We start from the raw sequence: 11,128 nt of genomic DNA on the forward strand, positions 1-11,128 counted from the left end.
CATGCTTTATCAAGCACGAACTTCCAGCACATACCATGGACTCAACACACATCCACACCAGAGCTGTAGGAAGCTGGGTGCATGGCACTTCCTGTAATTCCAGCCTTCAGGATGTAGAGACAGGAGGATTGAAAGTTTTAGACAAGCTAGGAATAACAATGAAATTCTATATCTCTATCCACAAAGCTCCCCAACAAAGCCGAAAAGCAGAAAAGAATGAAATAAAAAGCGTGCACGCAGACATGCAGACGTACATAGACACACCCATGCAGCATGCAAGAAATTTTGCAAGTAGTAAATGGTTATAGAAATCAAGTAAATAGTAATGGTTTGAAGTTATCAAGCCCATTTTTAGGCATATATTTATTTACTCCCCACAGGCTGTGTTTGGTGAGATATTATTAAAGTCTGCAGTGGGAGCTGGAGAGATCTGGTTTCAAACAAAACAAAAAACAACAAACAAAACCTTCGACTCTATGTCTTGGAGCTGGAGAGCTAGCTCAATGACAGGAGCGCTTGCTGCTCTCCCAGTGGACCTGAGTTCAGTTCTCAGGACCCACATTTGGCAACTTACAACCTGAAACGCCAGCTTCAGGGCACCTGACACCTTCTCTCATTCCTGCTCCTGGTGCCTGAACACACATGTCACAGAAACACACAAACACATAAGTAAAAATAATAAATCTTTAGTGTTTTCTTTGACGAATCTATTTTCTCTATCGTGTCTTCAGTGTCAGAGATTCTCTGTTCCATCTCTTGCAATCGGTTGGTTATGCTTGTTTCTGTAGTTCCTGTTCATTTAGTCAGGATTTCTATTTCCAGCATTCCCTCAGCATGTGTTTTCTTTATTGTCTCAAATTCATTTTTCAGATCTTGGAATGTTTCTTTCATCTGTTTAATTGCTTTTTCTTGGCTTGATTTGATTTCTTCCCATTTTTTGTTCATTTTTTCTTCCATTTCTTTAAGGGAGTTTTTTATTTCCTCTTTAATGGAGTTTTTCATTTCCTCTTTAAGGGAAGTTTTTATTTCCTCTTTAAGGGAGTTTTTTATTTCCTCTTTAAGGAAAGTTTTTATTTCCTCTTTAAGGTAGTTTTTCATTTCCTCTTTAAGGAAAGTTTTTATTTCCTCATTGAGGGAATGTTTTATTTCTTCTTTAAGGGCCTCTATCATCTTCTTAAAGTCATTTTTAGGGTTGATTTCTTCTGTTTCTTCTGTCATGGTATGTTTAGGTCTTGCAGGTGTAGAATCACTAGGTTCTGATGTTGCCATATAGGTCTTTATGTTGTTGCCTGTATTTTTGCACTGGCGTCTACTCATCTCTTCCTCTGTGCGGTGCAGGTGGTGTCTGTGTCTGAGAGTGCCTCTCTTGTTCTAATTTTTAGTCTTGGTTTAGTAGTGGTTCTTGGTTAAATTGGTGCTATTGGGCTATTTCTTCAGGGGCAGCTGATTTCGATCGGTGAATTATATACTTATGATTCTGGTGATCTGGTTTGGTGGCTGGGTAGCACCTTCTTCTGTGTTCCCAGGTCACGTTTTGTTCATTTGTCAACTCCTCAGCTGATCTTGTTTCTTCAGACTTTAAACTGTAGGCATCTGAATCCTCTCCCAGATGGGTTTCAGCTGAGCAGGGTAGTCTCACCAACACCTCCAAGTTGTTGGGTTTCACAGGATCAGCAGCTGGGCCCTGAGTTGTCCTCAGAAGGAGTGTCCAGATTCATTCTGGTTCTGACCCACGGAGATAGCTTCTTCCCCAGATGTTGGGGTTAGGGGCGTCCCTGTTCCAAGCTGCCTCTGCTTGTCTCCGTCCCTGGGCCTGTCTACCTCTGCAGTCCGCCGCTGGGCCTGTATGTCCCTGTCAACTGCCTCTGGGTCTGTCTGCCTCTGGGGGCCGCCACCGGGCCTGAATGTCTCTGCTGGCTGCAACCGGGACTGAATGTCCCTGTTGGCCGCTGCCGCCGGGCCCGTTTACCTCATCGGGCCGCCGCTGGGCCTGTCTACCTCTGTGGGCCACCGCTGGGCCTGAATGTCTCTGCTGGCTGCCGCTGGGTCTGAATATCCCTGTCGGCTGCCGCCGCTGGGCCCGTCTACCTCCACGGGCCGCCGCCACAGGCCTACCTGTGTCTGCTTGTCTCCGTTGCCGGGCCTGTCTACCTCTGTGGGCTGCCGCTGGGCCTCATAAATCTTTTCTTTAAAAATCTGCAGTGGCTAGAGATATGGCTGAGTGGTTAAGAGTGCTTTGTGGTCTTGCAGACGACCTGGGCTCGGTTCCCAGTACCCGTAGCAGGAAGCTCACAACCTCCTGCAACTCCAGTTCCAGGAAATCTGGTACCCTCTTACAGCCTCCTCTGACACTTGCAGGGACCAGACCAGAGGACAGACACCATCCAAGTTCACACAGCCCTCACGTGCTTCAGAAAGGCAGCCTTAGATTTGTAGTGGGGTCCATATTTTACTTCTAGAGGACATGTGGTATCCAAGAGTTGAGAAACACTGAGAAAATGCAAAGCAGTTAAATTTTTCTCAAATAGCTGGGATGCTGCAAAGAGTCAGTCTGAGGGAACTTGGTGCATCATCTTTTTCTCTCTGTCCCCATTTTCTAATGGGCCAGAACATGTATGTTCTTCGTTTACCGGATTTTAACTGTTCAAAACAGATCTGCCTCCTGATTGAAAAACTTTTGCGGGGTGGGGGTGGGGGTGGTTGTGTGTTTTTATTCCTTTGGAGACAGAATCTAGCTATGTAGCTCATGCTGGCCTCAAACTCATGATCTTTCTGCCTCAGCCTCCCAAGTTCTGGGATGACAGGCATGTATCACCATATTAGGCCAAAATCATTGTCTGCAATATATTTTCATTGCAAGTTTAGTCTGGCCATGGTTTAGATCAATTGTTTGCTCCTGACTTGAATCTGGAAGCTTAAACACTAATTTTCTTCACAGCACATCCTAGGACAAGCTACTCTGTAAAAATTTCCCAACTAAACTGGAACCATTTCCATTATTTAGAGTCTTATTAAACTGAAATACTTTCTAAACTCTGTTATTTTATTTTCTTGCTCAAAGGTCCCTGTTGGCAGACCTATAGAGACATCAAGAAATCACTTAGATGTGTCCCTGAAGTTCAGAGGAGGGATCCAGGCTGGAAGCAACCTCGTGGGGGATGGTGACTGACATGGAATGTGTGAAGAGAAATGAAGGAAATTATTCTGTGTTTGGTCTTGGACACTTGTCAGAAGTGTCATTGGGGTGGGAAACACCAGTGAGGCTGACAAAGTGCTACCTTTCGCTTGCATTGACTCAACGGCATGTATTTAACAGAGCAAAAGGTCACGGGGAGATTAGGTGGGCTGATTTGGTCACTTCATAGACAGGAAATTGAAACTCATGACCATCTAGCCCAGTGGTTCTCAACCTTCCCATTGCTTACAGTTCCTCATGTGGTGACCCCCAACCATACAATTATTTTCATTGTTACTTCATAACTTTAATTTTGCTACTGTTATGAACTATAATGGAAATATCTGGTATGCAGGTGGTCTTAGGTGACCACTGTAAAACAATTGTTCGATCCCCAAAGGGATCATGCCCCACAGGTTGAGAATTTCTCAACTTGCACTAGATTCTAGCTTGGACTAGGCCATCCAGTACTCTACACTACCGGGCACCTAGAACTGGACAGAAGACCATGAAGTAAGAGGTTCATCTCCCTCAGTCTTTGACAAAGGATGACGAAGTAAAACAAGCCAAACCTTGTTAGTTCTACAGGAAATAAATGCTCTTATCTATTTTGAGGAAGATTTTGTGTCCCAAGAGGAGATAGACCTCACTCCACTGCTGACCTGTGTTTATTTTAGTTTCAGGATAACTTACACTGTGGCGTGCAGAGATGGTCCAGGTCCCACACTTCCAAGTGGAGGAACTCAGTGTCTAAACTGTAGTGTTTGTTCTAGGGTAAGCAGTTTCCTTCCCATCCTGGACATCTATATGCTGATTTTTTCAAATATATTTTGAATTCTGAAGAAAGTGTGGGTAAATGGAAATGGAAGCAGAGGACCTTTAGGGCAATCATTTATTCTTGGGACTTACACTAAAGTTATACTGTCAAAGATCAGCAAACTTGGGCCAAAGAAAAGGGCCTGACTTCCCACCATTTCTAGTCTTTGTTTCCAATAAAATGTTAGATTCTGGCAAGCCAGCAGGGCAGCTGGGACAAGGCAGACACTTAAGTAAGCAACTCAAGGGAGGAAGAAGTGACTTTTACTCGTGGGGTTACAATCTAAGACCAGCTCACCTGGTGATTCTGACCTGTGGTGAAACAGAGGATTATGGCAGAAGAGCCGGTGGGCAGGGCTGTTGGACTGTGGTAGTCAAGGCATGGGGTGCCCCTGGGCTCTGGGGTGACCCCCATCACCCCTCTGTCCCACCCGAAGTCTCCCAGGCTATAGGACAGTGCTGCCATATCAGGGAGACGTTCCTTTCTCAGCCACTGTCCCTGGAAAGGACCGCCCTGGCACACCCAGCAGTGAACGTTGCTAATTCCCTAGGCATCCCTTAATCCAAATAAACTGAGAATCAGCATTAGTCATCCCATGAAAAGTGGCCCCAGTGCAGAAACACAATCCTGACAGCTGGCAATCAGCCTTCAGTTCTTGGATTTGGGTGTGAGCCTCAGAGGCAGCTCTGCTGATGAACAAGGTGGATTTTCTCATCAAACTAGTGAGAGGCAGATTTCAAGTGAGGATTAACTTCAAACAACATTGAATAAGCCTCAGACTCTGAGTCAAGGGAGCTACTGCCTAATGTTTGTGACTTAGAACAAGCTTTTTAAGAAACGCAGAGAGAAAGACAAAGTTGGAAGTCCTTCCCCATCCTGTACACATTTACCACCCTGCAGAGTGGAGCTTTAGACTCAGGCTTTCTCTTCTGGGTTCCTGTGGCTCCTGCTCTGTCCACAGCCAGTTTAGGTCCTAATGGTCACATTGCACAGGACTGCTGTGAGATCATGTGTAGTTTGACTTTCTTTTGGGACCACCAGCTCACAAATAATGACACGGAGACTTATTAATTATGAAAGCTTGGTCTTTAGCTTAGGATCATTCTCAATTAGCTCTTATAACTTATTTAACCCTTATTTTTAATCTATGTTCTGCCACGTGGCTTGGTTACCTCTCCTCTATACAGCATGTCCAACTTGCTCCAAGTCTGCTAGTGAAATTTCTGTGCCTAGATTCCTCCTTTCCCTTTCCTTTCTCTGCCCGGAAGTCCTGCCTATCCTCTCCTGCCTAGCTATTGGTCATTTAGCTCTTTATTAAGCCAATCAGAAGGTGCCTTGGCAGAGACATATCTTCACAGTATACACAAATATCCCATAACAATCATGTGGCAATCTCTGCCTGGTGTGTGTCTTAACATTAAAGAAATGAGTTTCCACAACCTAGATGCCCCTCAACGGAAGAATGGATTAAGAAAATGTGGTACATATACACAATGGAGTACTACTCAGCAGTAAAAAACAATGACATCATGAAATTTGTAGGCAAATGGATGGAACTAGAAAAATATCCTGAGTGAGGTAACCCAGACAGAGAAGGACAAACATGGTATGTACTCACTCATAGGAGGATACTAGATGTAAAGCAAAGGATAACCAGACTGCAACCCACAGCTCCAGAGAAGCTAGCTAACAAGGAGGACCTGAGAGGGACGCATGGATTTCCCTGGGAAAGGGAAATAGATGGGATCTCTATGGGTAAACTAGGGATGGGGGGCCAATGGAGAGTAGGGCATGGGCGATGAGAACATAAGTGAACAGGGTGGTTGAGCTGGAACAGGGACGGAGTGGGAGAGCAAGGAAAGAGATACCATGATAGAGGGAGACATCATGGGGATAGGGAGAAACTGGGTGCTAGGGAAGTTCCCAGAAATCCACAAGGATGACCCCAGCTTAGACTACTAGCAATAGCGGAGAGGGTGCCTGAATTGGCTTACCCAAATAATCAGATCAGTGAATACCCTAACTGTCATCATAGAGCCTTCATCCAGTAACTGATGGAAACAGATGCAGAGATCCACAGCTAAACACCAGGCTGAGCTCCAGGAGTCCAGTCGAAGAGAGAGAAGAGGGATTCTATGAGCAAAGGCATCAAGATCATGATGGGGAAACCTACAGAGACAACCAAACCAAACTAGTGGGAACTCATGAAATTTAGACTAACACCTGAGGAGCCTCCACAGGACTGGACTAGGCCCTCTGCATAAGCCAAACAGTTGTGTAGCTTGATCTGCTTAAGCCCCCACCCCCGTACCCCCCCACCCCCCACCCCCCCTGCAGTAGGATCGGGATCCATCCCTGGTGCATGAACAGGCTTTTTGGAACCCAGTGCCTATGGTGGAACACCTTACACAGCCTTGATGCAGGGGGAGGGCCTTGGACCTGCCTCTCCTAAATGTACCAGACTCTGCTGACTCCCCATGGGAGGCCTTGCCTTGGGTGAGGTGGGTTTGGGGAAGGGAGGCTGGAGGAGCGGGAGGAGGGAAAAAGGGGATCAGTGATTGGTATGTAAGTGAATAAAAACATTTTTTCTTAATTAAAAAAAAAAAAGATCTACCAAAAGAAATGAGTTTCTATTTTGCCAGCTTCATAGGTAAAGAAGCAGGGCACATGTTGGTCACTGCTAAAATTCATCTTTGCGTTAATTTCTGATGAACGTTTTGGAAGCTAAAATGTGTTTAGTGGGAAAAGGGAAATATTGTCGGTATCCTGAAATCCACAGTGAGTCCTCTCACTAAAGTTTCTGAAGGCTTCCACCATGGCCGCTCCACTGGCAGCTAAGGTCAGCAAGCCTATGGTACATGGCTGTTAGCCCAATGAATGAAGCCATTTCTAAGGGAGGTGGGGGCTACCATACCGTATCAGGTGCTTCCCCTTCAAGTGTCTTTCTTTTTAAAACAGGGTCTCAGGTATCCTGACTGCAACTCACAACATAGCCGAGTGTGACCTTGAACCTCCTCCTGCCTCTGGCTCTAGAACCCCGGGATAAGTGTGTGTGTGTGTGCTACCAGGCCAGATGTACAGAGCGCTAGGGATGGGACCCAGTGGTTTGTGCACGTCACGTTTGTACTCTACCAATAGAGCCACATGCCCAGCCCCACCCGAGGCCTGGTCATACAGTTCCACCTCACCGAACTTCACGTTCAAGAAATTTCTGGAGACAAAAAGCAAAACAAAACCAAGAGAGAGAGACTTTATTGCATCATCGATTTTCCTTTAAAGTTCAAGTCATGTTCTATGTGTAGCAGATGGAGACACTGAGAACTGAAATCTGGCCCATTTATTATTAGCATTTGTAAGTGTATTCCCCTGTACTTCAGCCTGAAATCCTGCAGATGCTTTTATCCCTGCCACAGCATCTACCCCCAGATTCCTTGGGCTGGTATTTCAGGAAACGGTATTTGATAAATGGGATGGAATTGTGAAGTGACACTGGACGCAGTCCTTCATTCAATCTAGAGATAAAGGTTTCTAATTGTATATGGAATAGAAGAGGAAATGTGAATTATATAAACTGAGAGTGCAATTACAAATATTGTAAATAAAAATTGATAGTACAAGCTCTGAAAACTTGGTGATGAGCTACAAAATCTGGGAAAAGTATTATCATGAAATAGATTGTGTGCCCCCCCCACCCCTTTTCAGTAAGAGCAACTCTTTTTTGTTGTTGTTGTTTGTTTTTTGAGATAGGGTTTCTCTGTGTAGTTTTGGTGCTTGTCCAGGATCTCGCTCTGTAGCTCAGGCTGGCCATGAACTCACAGAGATCCACCTGGCTCTGCCTCCTGAGTGCTGGGATTAAAGGCATGTGCCACCACCACCTGGCAAGAGCAACTCTTAAGGCCACTTGGCTCTAGGATGTGAAACTGGCTTTCATGAGCGTGGTCACACTTCAAGAGGAGATGGTGAAGAAGCAGGATATTGAGGAAAAAAAAGTTAAAAACATTAAAATCTTGATTAATATGGGAAGAAATCAACTTGAGCCCGGTAAATCAGCTTTCAAGAAAACCAGGCAGTCTTCATCATTTATCTTTGTATCCAATAACTGCATCAAACTTAATATTGATCCTGTGTTTTAAAACTGCCAGGAATCGCTCAGGAAGGATCCTAGAAGAGATGTGTAAACACAATTAGGGATGTGATACTAAGTACATTTGTAAAACATGGTCATTTAGAATACTTAATATTTAATTTATGATGTAGCGTGTCAGATTCGTTATAGACATGATGAAGAACCTTAACTTGGACTTAGGTTTTCCATTTCAATTCACTTCCTTCTTAAATGAGGTCCAAGGCTTTACTTTCTCTAGGGCAGGAGTGTCCTGAATATCTTTTGAAATTTACACATATATGTATTTATTTACTTTTGAAATCAACATATTCTTCCCTTTATAAAAAAAAATCTCAGAGAGGAGGTATACAAAGCTGAATCGTTGAGACGCTAAAGAGTTAAAAAGAACCCTGAGGCTGGGAAGTAAGTAAAACCCAGAGCTAAAATGCTGCTTTCTAATTGAAAACATCACTGAAATGTTGCACTAAAGCCCCGAGAAGGGAGCAGATAAATGAAAATGCAGGCAGTGCCCTGGATTTTGAGCATCATGTTGAGCAACTTTAATTGACTGTTGAGTTTAAATTTCCCATGAGTACATGGAAAAACTTATGCCTAATTGTTCTTGTGAACAATCTCTATGTTAGCATTCAAGGTTATAAATAGTGACAGATATGCAGCTCATCTCATTTTCGTTTTCTCCCCAGAGTGCGCACTAAAGAATATTTTGAAGCTTGTCACACGGTCCAGTGGGTCTGAGAGAAAGTAACTGGAATATATAAGTCAGTGTAACGACATACAGTGATCGGCTGGACAGCATCCAGTGTTGGAAACCACACACCCTATAACCGTTAACAGCACTAAGAGTAGCGGACAGTGACTCACAGTGAACTTCAGATTGTTTCAATAAAAAGATTTCTTTTTTTATTTTATGTGGGTGAGTGCTTTTTCTGTGTGTTTGTAAGTGCGCAGTATGTATGCCTGGTGTCCTCTCAGGCCAGAAAAGGGCACCAGATCCCCTGGAATTGGAGTTATGGGCGGTTGGGAGTCACCATGCTGGGAACTGAACCCTGGTCCCCCTGTAAGGGCAGCAAGTGCTCCTAACTGCTGAACCATTTCCTTAGCCCTTCCCATGAGCTTTTCACCTCAATGCGAGGGCACGTTCATCTGGGTTTTGAGTAGAAGGGGATGGAATGCTTGTCATACTTAGATATCTTTTTTTTTTAATCTTTAGTTCAGTAATCCTTAAAATACTATTTTTTTTGAACCATCTGCTCGTAGCAGTTACCTGTTAAAATACAGATTTCTGAGTCCAGATTCAAATACCCTATATTAAAATATCTAGAAGGTGGTGGGATCTACTTGTTAAGCAGATTTCTCAAGCAACCCCATGCAGCTGTAGAAGCCCCTATCAGAGGGTAAGGGTTGTTCCTCCCAGCTCTTCTGAGGCTCACTGTTACAGCCTCAAAGGCCACACAGATTTCTCAGGTAGGGAAGGAGGGTGTGTGTTTTACAGGCAATCTTAGTACCCCTACTTTCTAAATTCTGCTGTGCCTCAGGGTCATGGGAAGAGCTGGAGGAGGGGGTCTCAGACATCAGCACTTTCCTTAGCCTCTCTGCGGGACTCCAGTGTGCAAAGAATGCTGCAGACACTTTACCATGCATCTTCTGGGGAGTTGGAGGGAATGCAAATTCTCATTTTGTGCTCCTAACAAACTCTCAGGGACATGGATGCTCATAATCCAAGGACCACACTGCAAGCAAGGCCAAGATCTCTAAAATTATAGATTATTTAGTGGCTCCTATGCTTCAAAATGGCTTTTCTATAGCATGAAAACTCCCATGAGATCTGTGAATGAGTATCTAAAATGTAACTTTGTTACCAACTGAACAGACACTACGACAAATAAGTGAACTGCTTCATTCAAAACTTTTCAAGGCCTCTTGCTAGTATTTCTTCATGCATTACAGATGCTGGGTTTTTTGTTTTTTGTTTTAATTTAATTTGGTCTCTTCTAAACTATCTTTTGTCTATGGCTCTATATGTCACTAAAGGTCTATATATCACAAATCAAAAGGGCATTCGAGATTGCTGGAAGGTAAGCTTTGTGGAGAGAGGACGACCATCCGTTTAGCTGATGCAGGTTACAGCAGACAGAGCAGAACTGCTTCTTGAACAAGAATCAGGAGTGAGACATCCTGGACTCCACAGACGGGTCCCCAAATGGGAAGCTTCTTCATTTGGAAGCCGGAAACAATGAGAGCTGGTGACTTCGGGTGGGTACAGTGACGGCTTTCTCATACCACCGTCTTTATGCTGTCCGTTACAGAATTTAAAACCCAAACCAGTTGTCATTGGTAATGTGAGATCGTGCCTCTCAGATTTCCTTGAAATTACAAATAGGGCTAGAACTAAGTATTGATGATAATAAGCATTTTGCTTTACAAATGACAATAAGATTTTTAAAAAAAATCTAACCTTGATTTCCTTTCATCCTACTTAATTATTGAACAGTAAACATGCTTTAAACACCCTTGCTCATTGATAAGAGACACAAACTTCTTAAAAAGAACTCTAACAAACCTTAAAAACACGTGGAAATGTTTTAGTGACCATTCCAGTCTTCCCTCAATGATTAGTACCCTCAGCTTTAAAAACCCAGAATCTCTTCACCTGTTATGAGCTCGTCAGCCTACTCCCACATAACTGCATTTTATCAACTGACTTTAAATCTAGTAGGAGCATGTTGACTTCCAATGCCGACAAACCCAACTGTCACTCACCTTTCCAACACTATCAAAAACGCTATAGCACCTGGAACAAATATCATTTTCTTCTCAGTGAGGATCCCGTACATGAGATGTTCTACCACCTCTTCAGGTTCCAGGGTGGGCCCTAAACTAAAACAGAGGCAGGCTTCAGAAAAAGACATCTTACTGAAGCTGAAGGTGGTGAACAAGTGGAATTCTACATTTCGGGAAAGGTCATTCTGGAACCCAGAGTTCATAAACACCTGTGCAAATGCCGTAGCAC

At 43.9% G+C, this 11,128-nt stretch overlaps 1 protein-coding gene across 1 annotated transcript in view; it reads right to left on the reverse strand.

The window, feature by feature from the left end:
* Positions 1–7,228: 7,228 nt before the first annotated feature.
* Hsd17b11 (hydroxysteroid 17-beta dehydrogenase 11) overlaps positions 7,229–11,128 on the reverse strand; it is a 45,386-nt gene continuing 41,486 nt past the window's right edge. The window contains exons 6-7 of the mRNA XM_006975424.4: positions 10,879–10,995; positions 7,229–8,153 (exon numbers count right to left, since the gene is read on the reverse strand). Coding sequence (XP_006975486.1) covers positions 8,069–8,153; positions 10,879–10,995 — 202 coding nt within the window. The 3' untranslated portion in view covers positions 7,229–8,068. The remainder of the gene's footprint in view (positions 8,154–10,878; positions 10,996–11,128) is intronic.

This window comes from Peromyscus maniculatus, chromosome 10, assembly GCF_049852395.1.
Source record: "Peromyscus maniculatus bairdii isolate BWxNUB_F1_BW_parent chromosome 10, HU_Pman_BW_mat_3.1, whole genome shotgun sequence".
NCBI classification, from domain to species: Eukaryota; Metazoa; Chordata; class Mammalia; order Rodentia; family Cricetidae; genus Peromyscus; species Peromyscus maniculatus.